At 36.8% G+C, this 21,183-nt stretch overlaps 2 protein-coding genes across 5 annotated transcripts in view; one reads left to right on the forward strand and one right to left on the reverse strand.

Moving 5' to 3' along the window:
• LOC132126785 (receptor-type tyrosine-protein phosphatase gamma-like) overlaps positions 1-9,325 on the reverse strand; it is a 218,849-nt gene extending 209,524 nt beyond the window's left edge. For both annotated transcript variants that reach the window (XM_059538283.1, XM_059538282.1), the window contains exon 1: positions 8,795-9,325. In XM_059538283.1, coding sequence (XP_059394266.1) covers positions 8,795-8,888 — 94 coding nt within the window. In that variant the 5' untranslated portion in view covers positions 8,889-9,325. The remainder of the gene's footprint in view (positions 1-8,794) is intronic.
• Positions 9,326-18,948: 9,623 nt separating this feature from the next.
• The window catches only part of fhit (fragile histidine triad diadenosine triphosphatase), a 321,635-nt gene continuing 319,400 nt past the window's right edge, over positions 18,949-21,183 (forward strand). The window contains exon 1 of one of the 3 annotated variants that reach the window (XM_059537563.1): positions 18,949-18,984. The gene's annotated coding sequence lies outside the window, so the exon portion shown is untranslated. The remainder of the gene's footprint in view (positions 18,985-21,183) is intronic. The other 2 variants (XM_059537561.1, XM_059537562.1) reach the window with 2 other exon arrangements.

Raw genomic sequence — 21,183 nt, forward strand, 5'->3', positions numbered from 1 at the left:
AGCACAGAAATCTATAGAACCCCATTTCTTTCACAGAATTAAAAATACTGTAGCACAGGTAATTGCAGCTTTAAAACTCGCAATTGCAAGTTTACATCTCACAATTATGACTTTTTCTAAGAATTGCGAGATATAAACTTGCAATTTTGAGTTTTAAAGTCAGAACTGCAGACAGAAATGAACAATGACAGAAACGAACAATTCTGAGAAATAGAGTCATGATTGTGAGATAAACTCTCAACTCTGACTTTTAAGTTTGTATCTCACAATTCTGACTTTATAACAAGCAATTGCAAGTTATGTCAGAATTGCAATTCAGAGAGGATGAATCTTTTATTCCTCAGAATTTGACTTTTATCTGACAACAGCAAGTTTTTTGCATCTCACAATTTTTATATTGTGATATATAAAATCGCAATAGCGAGAAAATGTCAGATTTGCAATAAAAAAAGTATAATTGCAAGATGTTAACTCACAGTTGTCAGTAAAAGAGAATTGTGAGATAAAAACACAGACTTGTGTGGGCGGGACTATCTGTGAGACTGGCCAATGACAGATAAGGGGCGTGTCCAACAAACCTATTTGAACCAGTCTCTGCAAAGGAAATTACACAACTTACCTTTAAGACACAGAGTTTTTTGGTGCACAAAATGCAACATTAGCATGCTAGTATCGTTTCAGCAAAAGACCACATGCTTTGAAGATCCTCACTAATTCAAAGACCCACTGATTCAGCATCAGGGTACAGAAACCTGAAGATAAGTAAAGTCAGGTTATTCTGAAAGAGTTACAGGATCAGAACGGTTATGTGGGAACATGCATATGTATAATGTGCTCATCTAATTCACTATACACACACGGAGTGACTGTTACAAGAGGAATAAATCAGAACGGACAGACACTGATCACAAGCCATTTTCAGAGCACACTCAATACAGGTCTGACTGATGAAAGCACAGATATCTGGAGTGGCGGAAAGACACCGGGAATCTCGCCAATTTGAGAAGAGAAGGGGAAAAAAGAGAAAGCATTGTACTTTAAACAGCTTCCCTAGAAGTAAGACAAATTGGGCAGTGTGGTGCAGTCCGCAGGCTGCGTCTCGACCCGCTCTCTCTCTCTCGATGGAAGAGGCCAGCATCCTCCCAAGCATTAAAGTGGAAAAACCAACTACACTGCAAAAATTTAATGAGAAGATTCGCAACTCCGGCCTAACACTGGCTCACTGACACAACGCTCCTTGGCATGTGGTTATTTTCCCCTTCTCATCTTTTCTTTCCTCCTTTCGCTATGGAAGCAGAGGAAATATCAAGGGGCTGTAACCAACCTGGCCCTCTCAGTCGTGGCCTAATGCAACACTAATGCGTTGTGAATTTGGTGCCGCAATTTCCGAGGCTGATGTGATATATGGAGGGTGTCTAATAGTTAGCCTTACTCCTTTTCTAGATGTTTTTTTTTTTTTTTTAAGGGGACAAATAGTGTAAAGGAAATTAAAAATACCAAAGGGAATGGACTGGCCTACAAAACCATTAGGCTACAATTGCCTGACTGACAAACCCATCACACAGAAAACATCACCCTAAAGGCTGTATCATTACAAGAACCACAGCTCCCAACCTCCAAATTAAGGTTATTTCTGTGTGGCAAGCAGGCCTGTTTATGACAGCCAGCCCATCAGGGGCTCTGGGATGAGACTGGCCTTTTACACTGATCAGGACTGGATTACGGAGTCTAAATCCCAGCCATTACCCTTCAAGAATGGACCGGAAAACTGGTTTCAGACTACAAGGGGAGAGTTCTCCTTACAGGCCATTTAGAAACAGGTAAAGTGGATTTCACAAAAGCGATTTTAAAGGTATAGTTCACCCAAAAATTAAAAATTACATGCCTTCTTTTTGTTCCAAACATGTAACAACTTCTGTGGACATTTAGAAAAAAAAAAATCTATACAATGAAAGTCAATGGGGTTCAAAAAAATCTTGACTTTCATTGTATAGACAAATCAGTTTTTTTGGACAGTTATACAGATTTGGAACCACGTGAGTATATAAATGTTGATCATGTTAATTTTTTTACATTTTCTTTTCATATTTGATTTCCAGTTAGATCGAAAAGGAAAAAAGGCTTCATAGCTTCCTTAAAGAGTGGTTGAAAGGAAAACTTAATTTAAGGAGTATTGTGTGGGCTGGTGCTACAGTAATAAATGAATTTTAGCACTTAGCGCTAGCGCTTTACTACACCACAAAAGCCTTGATCGATTGCCTTGACAAACAGCAGAATTAATGCTGTGGATAATCTAAAGTAAAAGTCTGCACTGCATAAATTTAGCATGCAGATTTTAAACCCAAAACTCATGCAAAATTCTCCCCCTAGTGGTCAAAACGTGAAAGTCTAAGCGTAAACGAATGTTGTTATGTTGTTGAGTCTCAATGCTGTTATGTTGTTGAGTTGCATTACAACATCTGTCTGACTATTAATATCGCAACACCCACTGTGGCTCATGAAATTGTAATTAATTTCTCTCTCATTAATCCATCCATCACTTGCTCGATACAAAAAAACATAAACACGTTCCATTGTTTGGTTTCAGATCGCATTAATTTAATACCATCTTTGCCTTTTTAGATGCGTGTTGGTCTTTACGGGTTAACCAGGGGTCTTTATTGAGAGGAAGAAAACTGGCATTTAAATTGGAGAGGGCCAGCAGCCGTTATATGTTATTAATGGAGAGACTTGTACGTTTGTTACTCCATACTCTGCTAATTATGACCTTAGAGAGGGGGACGGGGGTAAGCAGGAGAACGAGGCGCTGGAGGGGGGCCGGGTTATGTGCAAGGAGAATTAGTGCTTAAGTCTCCCAGAGGCTCAGAGGTTTCTTTCGTCTCCTGGCAAACTGTTCCAAACCCCGTTCCTTTGCCAAATGAAAATCTTTTCAGAACCTCCAATCTGGATGAGGGAGAGAGTCAGAAACAGAGGAAGAGTGAGAAATAAAAGGGTGGCAAAAGCAAACATGAAGAAAATCTGAGAGACAGTGGAGCCAAAGTACACTGCTTTGGTCTTACCTGCCTACAACTACTACAACTTTCAAAGAGGCGAATCGTTATCGCTACCAAATTTGTATCAGGCTAACATTTCAAAAAGTTGTGCACAATAAGAGCAGAGAGCTGTTGCTGTGCATCGCGATGACGCTGTAGCAATCAATGCTGCAGAATTCAGCTTTCCAAAGACCATTTAGCAAAGCAGCACATAACAGAACAAACAAACAAGTGAAAAAAAAATAACTTGAACAAAACCAATGCAGCCAACACACAAAGCCAATATTTAACAAAAAGTACAGGATTAGGAGCCCGACAATGAAACAATGTTCTCACAATTAATATTTTGGCCAGATTTACAGTACCACGCTCCTTTTCTTTGTTACACTCTGTACTGTAAATATTTGGGAAAAAAAACTTGTATGACTTTGTAATGTTTCATGTTTAGTAATTTGTCATTTTAGTAGTGTATATAAAGTTTAGTCTACATAGTTATTATTACTATTATTTTATGCTTTCAGTGTTAGTTAATTTACAATAAATTAAAAGAAATCTCATTCAACAAGCTGAAAATATTTTTAATTTTTAATATTTTATTTAAATGAACAATTGTTTTTTTGTTTTGTTTTTTTTAAGTAAAATGTTTTTTTTTTGCTTCAGTTTTTGTTTTAGGGTATGTTTACACAACAACAATGTACTAAAAAATATTTAAAAAATGTAATGTATAGACAACAATGTTAAAATGATCCCTGTTCACACACACCAGCAAAAACTACTAAAATTGTATTATGCATGCCAGGTTAGTAGGTGGCGATGTCCCTTTGTAAAGAAACACTATGCATCTGTGAACATACCTATAAACTTAACACGTAATACATGTTGCGTGATGTCTCCATTTTCACAAATGTATGGATGATAACAGAATCGTTTTATTCAACTTTAAAACTCATGTTTTCTGGCCCTCAAAATGCTGTTGTCCTGTAAATGGACAAATTGCATAAAACACTTTCCGTATTTAGTTGAAAATGGTGTCATGTAAATTCCTCCTTAGTTAACTATTATAACCCTGGTGCTCGAGGTCTTCTTTGAAGAATACAAAGTACCCTATGCATCTGACATACTGGGTTGTGCATTGTTAAGCACTGTGACCAGTTGAACTATGATTGTTTATTTCACTGTTAAACTGACTTCACTTGCAGAGGTTATAATACTTAACATAGATGCAGGTTAAAATTTCATTAAAAGGACCAAAAGTCTGGATACACTACTGTAGGTAAAGTATCAAATTTACCTTTCTGTCTCCATGGTAATAACATTATCCAAAAATATAGCATTATATGACACATCCATTTCCAAGTGGAAAGTTTTATTCTATGCATGCTGGGTTCTTTATCTGCATTTATTTTTGTCTTTAATACAGGATCTACCAGCATGCTTCACGAATGTCCACTTCATTTGGTGGTTGGCACATACTGTGAGCTGTGGTTGCCAGTGGAGATGAGGAGAAAATGTACCAGCATGAGAACAGACACACACACACACACACACACACACACACACAGACACGTCTGCCTTCACCATGACTATTAAGGTAAACTAGGGATGAGTCCTTCACTCAAGAGCCCTAATACTCCTTGAGATCCATTCGTAACAGCTAACACAACAACAACGACAAGAGGTAGAAAGAAACGGTGTGAGATAAACGTAAAATAAAAACAGCTGTTTACTTCAGATGATATTATATCAATTCAAATATTCAGAATAAATCAAACAAATGAAATGCAAGAAGTCCAGACTGAACACTTTGTACATAAAGCAAACCAACCACAATAATCCCAACTACAATATCATTACTTTATTTGTATTTTTTCCTGTGATGAGTAGCTGAATTTTCCACATCCATTATTATTCAGAAATCATTTTAATATAAATAAATAAAATAAAATAAAACTCCTAACCATATCAATAATACAAATGCTAAATATTTAAATAATTATGTAATAATAAATTGATATTATTAAATACATTAACCGGTTGCGAGTGAAAATTGAAATATATTCGGATATTATTTCCGACTGTATGTGTGCACACAAATCAAACCACTGAGAAAGCTGATACAGTAGATCGCATCCAAACGGAGCCAGTCCTCTTATTTCCTCCATGTTGCTGGTTCTAATCACACACAGCTTTTAATCCAGATACCAATACAGTGCACACTGAGCACACACGCTTACAAACTGGCAGAATGACCCCACGGCAGCCTGACATCAGCCCACACGTTTACCCTTCCACACGGCACTATCTTTTAATCAATCTATTAGAGGAGCCATGCAACGATGACAGGCTTCGTGACTGATAAAGTGACCTGGCGAACATTACAGCAGTTTTGGTCACCCAGCTGAACAGATAACGGTCCGAGTGGAGAGAGATGATGATGATGATGATAATGTTGTTACACGGGCCGCTAGTGCATCTAGTCCAGCCCAAATGTCAGCTCCAGCTATCTCACTCCTGAGACTCTACCCCCCATCTTAAGTGCCCGTTGTTTCCGAACGGACATTTAGCAAATTATCCTTTTCTATTAGACACAGAAATGGCTCCTCGCCCACATAAAAGGAAATCGGAAAGGCAGGAAGTCTGATACCTCTTAAGAGATTTGAATTACCATTGTGTTCTCCAATGCGTGGCATGCTATTCGTCATGCGACAGAAATACCGTCTTTTCCTCTGTATCGCCAGTGGTTTCTACACCATTTGGGTGAATCCACGGAATTCTGCACGGTAGCTCAGAAAAAGTGGGCAAAAAATAAAATTTCTATTGCTTCCCTGCTTTGATTTACACGCTACAGGGGATTTTTTAGCTAGTTTCACCATGTATCACTAGTTCAGCTTGATGGCTTTAAATTACCAGGAGGAAACCACGCTAGAATTTGCTCTTCCGTACTAGTCATCCATCGCTCCAACGGCTACATCAACCGGACTATAAAGAGATGAGAATTGCCTGGGGCCAACAGACGCCCCGCCGAGAGATCCTTCCTTCCCTCTCACTTCCTCTCATGCACCGTCAGCAAACTGGCCATTACTGGAGACTCAAGTGTGCAGACACTTGTTTCCCACCGGCATGAAATAAATAAAGTTGCGCTGTTCTCCTTTTTCCAGAGCGTATGTCACTGTTGCAGTGCGGTGGATCCAAAGCTCGCTTGTCTTTCCGCAGCACTGGTTCTGCTAAGAACAGGTCTATCAGACACAGACAAGTGAACAAATGTCACTGGGCTTAAAAAGCAGAGAGGGCAGGAGGAATTTCGGGAGGCAAACGGAACGCATTAAAATTGGCTTTTGTTCTACGGTAGCTTCATTTCTCCCCCACTTCCGACTCTAGAATTGGAAGCGTTCGCCTTTCTCTTGGAGAAATCGACAGAGACAGTACGATGGACGGAAACACATACTGGGACAGACACGAGAGAGAGAGAACAGCAAACAGAAACGCAGACAGAAGAGATTGTCAATAATGTCCACAACCTTGAGTCAGGCATTTGCCCTTTGGTGACAATGTGTTATTCATGGAACATTCATCACGGTCCTGATGAAATCTCTCGGCTGTTTGAGATGCAGAGGCTTAGACACTTTATCTCACTGTCAGCGCGCAAGTGCTCGCCCCAATGTCCACCGAGTCCCTGAGCGCCCTGCTCTTGTAGCTTTGGATCAGACAGAATGTGAGATGAAAACTAGTGGCAAAAGAAAACAATAGAAAAACTAGAGGACATTCCGACTGGTCCAGTATCTGAAGTGAGTTTTCTGAGGAACCGCGAAGTCTTGTGTAGAATGCGACGTTAATTAGTTTATTCCTGCAACAGTGATTAACTGCGAGCAAAGTGAAATTTTATTACACATGCAAAGTGATCACCATTTACTAAGACAAAACCATCAAGCTGCCCAGAAGTAGGTCAGCTATAGCAGAAATTTATATTTTGAGATGCATCCGATGGAAAGATGAGAGATAAACACAATATGTTCTGGTATTATAATGAGATTTCCGAACACATGGTAGCTTTGCATGCACGCAAGCACTAAAAAAAAAAATTCAATTCATAATACATATGCAATCTGCAAACCATATTATATTTCATTTGTATGGAGCGGTTAATCTCTTAAGATTTTCTTGTTTATGGCTTTATTGTCACTTGTGTCACATGTGACTCCCTGTGTAGACAATGTCATTTGGTTAAAAGAGAACAAACAGTTCCTGCACTGTATGTGTTTACATAAGGTCTGATTCGAAGACCTGAGAATGTCATACTCTCTGGAATTATACATTAGATTTAACACCTCTAGCGTTACATAAAATCTCATGCAAATATGCAAAGCTTATCAGACTCCTCATGGTTGAAATGGCTTGTGCATCTAAGACTCTCTTCCTTCTATTATCAGAGCAAACCTGAAGAGCCTGAGAGATCCTCACCTATCACTCAAACACGCTCAAGGTCATCCTAAACCAGATGCCATCAAATATATGTGCATATGAGCCAATTTGAAAACCCGGACGAGCCCCCAAAAATCTGATTCTTATGGTTTTCTGAAAAACACTGTTAGTGTGCAGCGAGTTATTGTGGGATGTCATATTCAAGGCTTCATCCCTACTCCCCTGATCATACTGAACATCAGATTTGAATCATCAATAAATAACCAAATTAACGACAATTAAAGTTGTTTTTCTAAACTGACCTCAAAACTATGTTGCTCATTAGCGCTACTGAGCACCATATGCATATCCTCTATGTAAAACTACCAGAAATAATACAGGTTAATTTTGCCCATTAACTGATATACAAAAATATTGTTTTATTTATGACTTTTGACAAAAAAAAAAAAAACATGAGCATACAATAAAACAGTATACATTATGAATATTAATATAATAAAATACTTGTGGTTATTATAATTATTATTATTATTACATTATACAGTATATAATAATAATAACAATAACAATAAGTGTAATTTAAGTTTTTTTGGACTATGTTTAACTATCAATATTGAAACGCTATCCCTTGCACGAATGGGTGTAATTGTGCATACAATAAATACAAAAGTAAGTATTTTACTTGTAAACAGTGTAGTTTCTTGAACACTCTGAAGTGTAATGGCATTTTTGGATGGAGTTCTTAAGAGACCCAATGAGACCCAATAAGAGACATTAAATGGTGTCACCCGATTTTAAAGAACCGATAACAAATGTGAATCTGTAAAAATATTGGCCAAGCCAATAAAGGATATACATGTAATATTACATATGCACATATATCTTTAAAAAAAATCCTAGAGTGACATTCCCTACACAAAGTGCCTAAATCACGTTTAAAATGTAAGGTATGAAATGCTGCTAAGTTATACTTTAACGATGACTTAACTCTATTGGCCATAATAATTATTCAAATTGCTCCAATCAGGAACGCCTGCTGAAAGACATCGTCTAATGCCTTTCTTATAACGGATTTCATTGTGTTGTTTAGAAATAACGGGTCTGCGCGCTAGACACTGGAATATTCACAGGCATGAACGTTACAGTTTGTGTGATAGATCGTTCCTATTCCACGCTTTACAACTGAAAATAATAATAATAATATTAATCTTCAAAATAAAAAGCATCGCTTGGTTTTAACTGTGAGCACGGGATGTTTCCACATTACGCAGCCAGTTTAATAGGTTGCAATTATTGATGGAGCGATTTGAAACATAACTATATCCGTCTCAAATCCAACTTACCGGGATGACAGTGTGCCCAACGGAGCACGAGCGAGGAGAAAAGCAGAGGCGGAATCCACCAGCAGCAGCAGCGCGGTCGCAGTAGCCTCCGCATGTCACACTGTATACATGGAGATCTGGAATAAGGCAACTGTTGACAGAGTTATCCTCCTGGTGAACAAAAAAACTCCCACAAACAAGCAATGCGAACGCACTGGACGCGCTTTAATGTATTTCGGCCGCCTCCTTTAAGAAGTCCTTTGGAAAGATTTTTTTTTTCTTTTCTTTTGAAGTTCGACCGAGCCAAAGGAAACAGTTTTTTTTTTCTATCTCTCTTTCTCTCTCTCTCTTTCTCTTTTTCAGATGGCTGAGCTTGTAGTCCAGAAGAGAAACATGTCAAGGGGACAGTGGATTAAGAGAGAGATGTTAGAGGAGCTGTAGTCCATGCATCAGGCTGAAAACACAGAGTCAAGAGTTGGAGCGGCTCTGGAAGCTTTCCGTTCCGCCATCCAGGAAGTAGCGCATGAGCTGAAGTCTGGCAGAGACTTTAAAACAGGCTTGGAAGAGAGTGAGTGAGTGAGAGAGAGAGGGGGAGAGAAAGAGAGAGAGAGAGATCCGCCGGATCCTAGCGCCGAGCGCGTAACAGAGCTGCTGCTGCTGCTGCTTTTGTCAGTGTGTGATGGACGCACAAAGGCGCTCTCCTTCTCTCGCTCTCGCCTTTATCTGGGATAAAACCAAACACTTCAGATAACATCAGTAATAAAATCACTGCATGCAAGCTCTGTGTCTAGAATTATCCGCGGGATCTTCTACATGGAGAAGAGTGTTGTATGATTCAAAATGCATAGAGTTTCACAACAAAGAATATATAGGTCTATATATATATATATATATATATATATATATATATATATATATATATATATATATATATATATATATATATATATATATATTCCATAACAAAAATGCTGTGCCACTTCATATTTATGTAGGAAGTATGATGGACTACCATTCAGATGGTACAAAAAACCATTCAGATGGTATTACAAAAAAAAAAAAAAAAAATGCAGCAAATGCATTAAATTGATCAATTAAATTGAACCAAATATAATTAGCATATTAGAATGGTGTCATGTGACACTGAAGACTGGAGTAATGATGTTGAAATCAAAGAAAGAAATAATTAAAAAAAATAAATAAATAATATTCAAATAGAAAATAGCTATTACACACACACACACACACACACACACAATCCTACATCTGCAGTGATACATATTTTAAAATAAATATAAACATTTTAATATATATAACTGTTATGCCATCTAACTATACATACTAATATACTTTACATACACCTTGGGGATATATTTTGAATTCCATGTAGTTCAGTGGTACAAAGAGAGACATTAAGAGCAAACACTGCAAACTGGAGACAGTGAAAGATGAGTGTGTAGTATTTGTACACATGTATTACTGCAGTGAGTCGGTTGAGGATTTTAAAATGTCTAGTGCACACATGAGAAGAGATCATTACCAAAGGTGGAGGTTTGTGAGGCCTACTCATCTACCTACTGTGTGTGGCCTACTCGCAAACATAGTATACTGCACATAAGAGTTGCAAACAGTTTTTAAACAGGCCTTGGAGTACAATAGCAGCAAGATGTTAGTGTGTGGTAGGGTGAGAGTGGGTTTGGATGGGAGTTTTAGAGGTGAGCATTTCTACATTGCATGTTACAATGCACAGTTATATAAAATATGAATAAAAAATGATTTTTGGTTATTATTTATAGTACATATCTGGAACATTTTTCAGTGTTATAAGTCACCTTTGGCAATGAGATTTGATTATCTCTTTGACATCTCAGTTCTTTTGTGTACAGTACAAAAATATATGCTCATTCATACGCTTAACCCCATTCTTAAGCTCAACATTGCTTTTTTAATTGGATTTTCTAAACAAATACATAGAGCAGCTATCTATTTTTTAGTCATGTTTGTCTTGATGCTTTTGTTACATCCTGTCCCAACCTATCAATCAGTCCTACTACCTATTTTTTATTGAAAAAGGATAAATTAATCAGTAATACTGATACAGGAGGAACTACATTTAAAAGCTCCTTCTTAAACTGAAGTGTGCTGTCAGTAAAGAACAGAGAAGATTTTTATTGGTTAGGACAGATTGCTCTTCTTAAGAACTTGACTTGGCAGCTCTTGACAATAGACAGACATTATATAAGAACAACAAAAAAGAATTACTCAGCAGTCCCTGGCTAATTAATTACAAATAAATACAAAGAGATGCAGTAAAACTGAAACTTTCACTTTCATCATTCTCTGTAAGTATACTGACAAAGCACATGGTAAAAAAAGAAAGAAAAAACAGTATTTTATGAAACTATAACAATCTAAACAAACAAAGTGAAATAATCATAAACCATTTTAATATATATACATATGTGAATTTACATACAATTTTACACACTCTGTGACTGTCCCTTGCTGATGGCATAAGTTCCTCCACAACCAACCATTTTGTCTGTAATCCAATTTATCAAAATTCTATATATTTGGTTACCAAGGAGACAACAGCATCAAGTATGCTTGACATGAAATATGAGACGTGTATGTGAGCAAAACAAAGAAAAATTAAAGCTGCAAGCAGCGATGAAAGGGTCCTCACACCCGGGCTCACCACCACCCAGTGGTTTTAGGAAAACAGCTAATGGTGGGAAATCACTTTTAAAGTGATAAATATAGGAGGAATATAAATTTAAAGTAATTTATATGTGACAAACTTAATGCGCTATGACTGTAACTGAATGTTTGGCATGTAGATGTCTTCAGACCAGGACTTTTATCAAACCTGTGAAATTTGGATTGAACATGGTATTTTTTGGGTTATTGTAAAACATGAAATTTGCTGTTGCCAATGGGTGGTGCTATAAATTATAACTGAATACTGGCATGTAACTATTTGCAAGCCAGGACTCTTACCAAACATGTGAAGATAGGGGCAGATTGGACATTGCATGTTTAAGTTAGTGTAAAACAAGTAATGTCCTGTTGCTAGCAGGTGGCGGTATGATTAGGGTGACCATATGAGCCATTTTCCCAGGACGCGTCCTTGCCAGGATTTTTATATTGCCTAAAATATCCCGATTTTGGCTGTTTGGGCTGTCCAGATCGATCATTGTATGACATTCATAAAAGCTATAGAGAGCAGAGCAGACGGCTCCTTATGCATTAAAATCACTCTCTTGGTACTTTGGTGTCATACAATGATCTCTGCGCAGTGACGCTTCAAGTTGAATAACCGAACAAACACCTAACATGTACGTGTATTTGCATTGCTTTGATCGTTCTCTGAGGATCTCACCTTCTCACACGCCACGATTGGTTGATTATGTACCATACCTGCATGTTATTGGTCAAACTACTTTGGATGTTTGAGGCAATATAGAAATCCTGGCAAGGACTCGTCCTGGGAAAATGGCTCATATGGTCACCCTAGGTATGATTATGAATATTGGCCTTAAGATGTGTTCAGGCCAGGACTCTGAGTTACAACTATTTACTGTGTCATGACACTAATAGCATGCTTAAGCACTTAGTGTTGCTATTATGTCTGAGAATATTTTCTAGCATGTTAAGCACACAAAAAGAATATTTTACTGTATTTGTAAAAGTGTATCACAGTGTTAAACATGTCACTTCCTGTTGCCAGTTGATGGTGCTATAGCTATAACCAAATATGAGCATGTAGATTTCTTCAAGTCAGGACTCTTATCAAACATGTGAAGTTTGAGGCAGATTGGACATTGTATGCATGACTTACAAAAACTTCCTGTTTGATGGCATTAATAGCATGCTTTAGCACTTAGCTAGTGTTGTTAGCATGTTTGAGCATGTTTCTAACATGTTTTGCACACAATCGCATATTTTACTGTGTTGCTAACAGTGCATCACAGTGTTAAACATGTCACTTCCTATTGACAGTAGGTGGTGCTATGACTATAACTGAATCTTGGCATGTACAGTAGATGTGTTCAGGCCAGGACTCTCATCAAACATGTTCAGTTTCGGGCAGATTGGACACTGCATGCCTGAGTTACAGCAACTTTCTGTTTCACTGCATTAATAGCATGCTTAAGCACTTAACTAAGTGTTGCTAGCATGTTTCAGTGTTTTTTTCTAGCACGTTGACAGCCTATTTAACACTTGTTGATGTTTATTAAAATGTTCCTAGTAGTCCATAACACTGTCAACAGTGACACTTCCTGTTGCCAGGAGGTGGCGCTATAACTATAAATGAATATAGGCATGGACGTGTTCAGGACAGAACACCTATCAAACATATGAAGACTGGGGCAGATTGGACATTGCTTGCCTGAGTTACAGCAACTTCCTCTTTAATGGTGAAACATCAAATTTGTCAAACCGCCAGGGACACGCCTCTTGACAAAAACTCATGATCTTCGCAATTTAATGCCACAAAGGCGTTAAGATAATCCTCACCAAATTTGAAGATGATCCATTTAAATCTGTAGGAGGAGTTTGTCGAAATATGAGGCCTGGAAATGGCAAAAACGGCACACAAATTGTACAGGAAATTCAAAATAACTGACTTCCTATTAAGTTTTGGATTTTCTATCAAGAGAAAAATGGTGTGTTACATGTGTGTACTGATTTTCGTCAGTTCTTCTGATGCGAAATGCGATTCACTTTGGAGAAGAAAAAGAAATTTCAATAGGGTCCTCACACCATTGGTGCTCGGGCCCTAATCAAGATGAATATCAAGTGAACCAAATGTCTGTGTGTCAATTTTTGGGTAATGCGATCACCGCTTAACCAGTCAAATTGGGTAAAAAGCATGAAAGCATTCACAAAATAAAATGAATACAGGAGCAGAGGTAGAAAAAAACAAAGAGTCATTGATCGCCAGCAAAAGGCAACCTTTACTGAAGAAAAGTAGAACAAAAACAAAGGAAGCTGAGCTTCAAAAAAACAGTGGCAATCATCAATGCAAAAACTATAGTCCAAGAACTTCAACAATACATCCTTAACTGTCATTAGGCCACTGGTAACTCAAGACTGAACAATAAACTACATGACACAAACCCACTTGCATAGGGCTAAACACAGGTGTCTCACATCAGGCTTAATGAATGTTAGTGTTCAGCAGGAACCTGGAAAGAGGCGCCACCTGTTGACTAGGAGGTAAATTAACAGTCCAGTGATGATTCCTCATGATAATTTACTCACCCTTGTGTAAAAAAAAAAACAAAAAAAAAAATAAAGGCTCAATTGCTTAATTGCAATCAATCACATCTAGAATAAAAGTAAAAAAAAAAAAAAAGCATTATATGTGTTTGTTCTGTTATATATATATATATATATATATATATATATATATATATATATATATGAATACAGACACATACAGTATATATTCTGAACATATTTACTCGTATTTACATGTCTATATTTATATTAATTTATAATTTATAATAAATATATTTCATATATATAAATAACTAATGTTTCTGAAATATATGCATGCATGTATATGTATATATATATATATATATATATATATATATATATATATATATATATATATATATATATATATATATATATATATATATATATATACAGTACAGACCAAAAGTTTGGACACACCTTCTCATTCAAAGAGTTTTCTTTATTTTCATGACTATGAAAATTGTAGAGTCACACTGAAGGCATCAAGGGCTATTTGACCAAGAAGGAGAGTTATGGGATGCTGCGCCAGATGACCTGAATATACACAATATACATATAAGCAAATAAAAACTTTATTTTGAAAGCGTTTAATCATGATCAATCGTTTGACAGCACTAATTCCAGCATTTTCCTCCATATAGTGGACTTCAGTGACGGCCAACAGGTTGAGGCAGGGCTTGCCCAGCCCTAGGAGAGATTTTAGATTTCCACCCCCCCCCCACTCCCCACTAAAACAAAAAGATTTTTCATAACATAACATAACATAACATAAATACTGATAAGTAGGTTATTAACATTAATAAGTAGTAAATAAATTGTGATAATAGGCTAAATAAATGGAGATGTTGCACCTTGTAGGTATTTTATGAGTGAATCTGTTAAAAAAGCTTATCGAAGAGACCAGACACGAGCTACTCCCACAACTGTGCCTACAGTGACAAGTACTTATTACAACAAAAAGAAATATGAGCAATATAAAATGCCTAAAATCGTCTAACAGACAACAAAGGCAACAAAATAACGGCTACATTTTGTAATTTATTTGTAGATGTTAGCCAGCTAGCTAGCTAGTTAGTCTAATTAGCATAGGCTACCCATACCTTTCATTTTAATTTTGTGCATACAGTAGAAAATGGCATAGTTAAACTTAATTATTTCATTTTATGACTCCTAGATTATAGTCCTAGTCATGGTCTTTTTTCAAAGCACATTTAGACACTTTTTGGTGAATTACAAGCAAGCAGTAATGTAACTGAAATGAAAACATTACAGAAGCTTACATTTATTTTAAAGAAGATAAAGTAAAATTAAATAAGCCGTTAACTCAAACGCAAAAACGTTTCATGGTGTCATTGTTGTTAGTTAAGATGTTCTAAAAAGGCTATTTCAAAATACTGCATGAACATCAAGGGCTAATACACAGGCGTGTACTTGTGATTTTTACCTCTAATATTGATATTTTTCAGCTCCTCTTTGCATCTCTTCCTGCCTTGTGCCCCTCAAAATTAACATTTTTTACTAATTTTTTAGAACTGATAGCAAAACTATTTTAACTGCGTGTGCCATGCATAATTAATGCATTGTGATGATGTATTATAATTACGTCATGATGCAGAAATTGTTTAAATCAAGCGGCAACCCCCCGCTCTCTCTCGTAAAGCCCATACGGAAGTGACTTAATTCGTCAACTGGCCGCTTGAGGCTGGCTGCAAAAGGGAGTCAATCCCATAGACTCCCCATGTTAAAATGCCCAACTTTACAGCAGAAAAAAAAAAAAAACGTTTACAGCCTGGTTAAAAAAATTATTTTGGTCTATATAGCTAATTTTGCCCTTCATGACAACTGTGAGGGGGGTGAATTTTTTTTATAACTCGTCCGTTTAAATTATATTAAGCCTTAAAGTCCTGCATAATTAAGGTTGTGGCCACTTGAGTGACAGGTGGATTGCAGTTGCTGTCACTGCCGTCGAGTTAGGTGGGAGTGGTTTCAGCAACCAGCTCCTGCCTTTTTGCCCTTTTTCTATTATCCGAGAGTGAAGCGTGGTGACGAGCTGCCAAGATGGCGACCTCCGGCTCCGCCTTCTTTTGGGTTCAAAAACTCTCTTCAGAAACCTATGGGTGACGTCATGGACACTACATCCATGTTTTTATACAGTCTATGGTGTAAATTGGTCCAGCATGACATAATGTCAGATCTTATGATTTTTTCGTTGATGTCAATTTTATTTTATTCTAACATTATTTTAATCAGTTCACAAAAATTATGTTAACTGTCAGAAATTATTTTGCTTAATATATGGGTGTAGGAGCACACGATGGTCAGAAGAGGGTGCTCTTCTGACCAAAGGAAAAAAAAAAAAAACTTTCCTGTGGCACCCCCCACAGTGATTTTGTGCCCTAGGCAACTGCCTATGTCGCCCATGCCACAGGCCGGCCCTGGGTTGAAGGTCCAAACTGCTGTTTCAGTGCAGCTTCAAAAGGCTCTACATGAGCCCAACCAAAGAATATTGGTCTATCTAGCGAAACGATATGTAATTTTCCATGAAAATACAAATTTAGATACTTTTTAACCACAAATGCTTGCAGTAGTTAGAGCTCATGCACTTTGTAATCACGCAGACATAGGCAGAAGTACCGACCCAGTGTTTACAATGCGAACAAAAGAAAGAAAGTTGCAGAGAAGTTGCAGGAGGAAATGGAGTTTTTTTTGCTCTACCTTTCTGAACCGAAGTATACCGACAAAAAACTAACCACGCTCGACTTTTCCAATGTGGGCATGCAATGTTTTGAGATGCGCATGCACATCGGAATAAATTTGTGGTTAAAAATTAAACTATTTCTCTCTCTCTCTCTTTTTTTAAGAAAATGGCTAATTGTTGCATAAGTAAGTTAGATGGTGTAGAGCCCTTTGAAGCTGCATTGAAACTGCAATTTGGAATTTCAACCCACTGGCCAAAATTAAATTAAATTAAATTAAATTAAATTAAATTAAATTAAATTAAATTAAATTAAATTAAATTAAATTAAATTAAATTAAATTAAATTAAATTAATGCATTTAGCAGAAGCTTTTATCCAAAGCGACTTACAGTGCATTCAGGCTATCAATTTTTACCTATCATGTGTTCCCGGGGAATCGAACCCCCAACCACAATGCTCTACCAATTGAGCTACAGGAACATTAAATCCCATTATATGGAGAACATGCCTGTAATACTTTCCTTCGAGACTGAAGAAAGAAAGACATGAACTTGTATATCATGTCTTGTAAACATGAAATCTTGTATAACATGGGGGTGAGTAAATATTAAGGAAATCTTCATTCTGAAAGTGAACTACTCCTCTAATGTGTCGTGACAGATCACTAGTGCCTCCATACAAGCGGCACGTGAACTGATCATCTCTTCTTGAAATAAACATGAGTGAACATCAGAAGGTGTTTTGTGTTAATCAGACAGACGTCAATACACACCATTTTTCGAGTTCAACTCCACCGATGTTAATCCTCTCTCCTGTCTGGTTTGTTTGTTGGACACAATGGCAGATTCTGTATTTTGACTGTTCAAATGGCCTGTCAATCAAAACTCCTTATGAAGACTTCAACTTGTATGATTTTGTATAATTTTGTTTGTATGTTTCACTATTTAAAAATATTGTGTTGAAGCTCCACATGACTCTTTTTTCTTTTCTTCCTTATTAAATTAGAGACTTTATTATTATTATTATAGTTTTTTTTTGCCAAGTCAGGAAATCATGTTAAATGGATTTGTTGTCATATTAAAGAAGAATGTGGCTTCAGCATCTGTTATTATTATATTAGTATTATTATTAGGCTACTATAGCAATGGCTTCCAGGAATCCACCTAAACTGACATATATTTGCTGTCGGAGCCACTTGAATTAATATATTAAATTTAAGAATGGCGAGCTAATGGCTGCCGAGGGGAAATAACAGCTGCCAATGACAGTGCAGTTTTATGATAAGTCATTCTGTCATATCCAGATGTTGCCCCATTTATCCAACATCTGCATGACAGTAAATCAATATCCCACTCGATACGAAGCGAGCAACAGACAAACCTTAAATATGCCATTCATGCCATTTTTCACTGTAGTCCGACTCTTAATGTCATATGCGGTATAACAATAACTCTGTCCTTCGCTTTACTGAAAATTTATTACACATAGCTATAAAAGGCCTCATAAACTTTGCAGCTGCCAGCACACTATCTTTGACTCTTTAGATTAGTACAAAATGTCTTTGGTGGCTAAGTTTAACTAAGTGTTTAATTAATAGTCATGTAATGTTCCTCAGGGAGGTTTTTCCCCAGATTTAAAGCTAAATCAGCTGTCCATTCTAATTAAGTCAGCTAATCAATTTCTCTACAATAATCAATCGGTTCACTGCATATGGGAAACCTAATGACTTCTGGGATACTAGAAGTAGCCTTTGGATGTCTAAGCTTGATGTTTTTAGCGACAACCTACAGGAAGTCAAGACCTGAGTTGTAAATCCACTGGTTTAATCAACCAGAAATAAGACAAGTGGTTAAGTATATGAACACCACCATCCTGAGGTAAACAAAATAAATGCATATAATAACATATCATAACATATTTAGGTTCTACCTACTCATTATGTTTTAATGTGAGATATGGTGGCCTTTTATTGTTACATTCCACTAAGTCTATTTATTGACAAAACATTTTTATGTATAGCTATAATACAGCGGCACTGAAACGTTATGTAAAACAAGGTACAAGTAGTATATGACTAATAACATGCAATTGTACTTCCAACATCCTGCATGTAGTAGACAGCAACAACAACATAATGGGAAATGTAGTTTTATGGCGTGTTGAACTGTTCTCCGCGTGAGCTTAAAAAACTACGCTTCCCACAATCCCCCATACAGTCAGCGTCTCCTCCTCGACACGGAAGGTGAGTGCATGTGCTCTGTGTGGACGGTGTGAGATGTCATTTGGGTGGTGTGATCACAGTCTCTTTAAATTTGTGTTTAATAATACGCATGTGGTGTTTATGTAAATATATTGAGGTGATAGATGGTTTATGTAACGAATTATGTCAGCGCGTCAGGCGAATGTAAACATATTACTCTTTATTTTGTGACAGCGTCATGCAAATCAGTAGTAGCATGTGATGGTCGGAAAATATGTCTTGCTCAGCAGTATCATATGAGGTGTGAGTTTAATGAAAACAATCTAATAAATTCAGACATGCTAAGGCTAGAGTGAAAACTTGGTGAAATGTTGAAATGTCAGTTTATTATTTACTATTAAAACAAAGCCTTATGTATGCTGTATAATTGTTTTCTTTTTTTTGTATCGAACGATTTATAATTAGAGTATTCATCCATTCATAATGTTTTCTATTATTTATTATTTATATTTTATAATAGGCCTATATTTTTATGTTTTGTATTGTTTTAAATTCTTGTTAGTATTATTACTACTATTAATGTTTTTGTTTTATATTATTATTATTATTATTATTATTATTATTATTCCATACTAGTGTAAATAAACAGCCCCAGTAACTTTCAGTCTTTTTTTTTCTGTTATTAAACAATATGTATATTTTTATGTTTTAAATATATAGGTTTACATGTACTTGTACCTTGATTTTAGTGAATAGGACATTCAACCAAAAGTTTATAACGGTCGAGTTTAGGGTTGGTGTTTGTTCCAACAGTTTTTGACCAATGAATTCCCACGATCCTCCTGTATGTAATTTCTCAATAAGGTAATTCAAATGAATTAGCTAATGAATCATTTAGACTGATTTGTGAATCATTAATTTAAAAGAGCAAAAACACTCACCAGTCAGAGACGCTGTTACGGTAATGGTTGCAAGCAAGTTTTACTTTGCACAAGCAATATTTAGCAGGTGACATATTTCACAGAAGAGCATAAAGAGGAAAAATGGATTCATTACAGGAATTTCCATACATTTCCAAATAGTATTAATCATTCTCGTTCCAATTGCGATGACTTTGCCTGGTTTGGAAAACATCATTTTAAGATTTTCTTCAAAACCTCATCACCCTGGCTCATGGATATGATCAGGTTTTAAACCAGGTGGTTTATCGTTCATTTGCTAGTTGTTACCCAATTTTGATTGACTGTTAAATGCAATCATGATATGTACAGTATATTGTGATGTGTGCTGTATCATGTTGTAGTTAATGGTACCCAGCCCCACTTTATATGTACAGCCCAAAAAGAAAAAAGGTATTATTGTGAGTGCAGTTTTCTGGTAAACAGGGGGCCAAAAGTTAGAGAGTTTAGGTGTGACAGTGGGAGCAGAAGGTGGAACCGGGTGTCCAGCTGCATTTTTCATTAGAGTAACTTGATTAAATGTATTTTAATTACCTCTATCTCAGCGGTGCGTTTGAGAGATATCACATGGCTCCTCCTTTTAATGTCTGCCATCTGTCTAGACGCCCTGAGAATATAAAGAGAGAAATGGACCCCAAAATCTCTGCCTCTTACCTCATCTAATACTCTCATGACCACTCATGAGTAGTTCCACCAGAAACCTTTTTCCAATATTGAGTTTTCTAGCCACAGTATGATCCAATCCAGTTGATATCTTAACATCGATGGAAAATATCTGGATATTTGCATCCTGTGGTAACCGTGGCCTTCTTATTTAATGGCAAAACTGAAACCCTTAGAGATCCTTTTCAGCTGAAGATCAGTCTCCACGTCTGGCTCATGCCAATGCAAATGAGTAGATTAAATGAATAAAGTGGTGAAATGTGGCCTCGGTGCTCTTTGACTCTCTCTCGGAAGCGGTACGTGGAGATATGCAGACAGATATGTATAATGCAAGAGAGCGGGCATCAATTATGCACCTTTCATTCATGCCACAGCAATACCTAATTGATTTGATTCTGTTTGCTTCATGTATAATTGAGTGGGCACAGATCCTGTGTGTAGCTTTCAGACACTGGATGTTGGTGACAGGTAGACCGTGTGTGATGCAGCTTTGAGATGGGACAGATCTCTTTTCTTTCATGATTGCATTTGGTCTCTTACTGGTCCAAGTCGAAAGAACCCAACTCAAGAGTCTGGCCCACTTTACTCCTGGCATTAATATGTTTTGGATTGTACAATA

This window comes from Carassius carassius, chromosome 44 (genome assembly GCF_963082965.1).
Source record: "Carassius carassius chromosome 44, fCarCar2.1, whole genome shotgun sequence".
Classification (NCBI taxonomy): domain Eukaryota; kingdom Metazoa; phylum Chordata; class Actinopteri; order Cypriniformes; family Cyprinidae; genus Carassius; species Carassius carassius.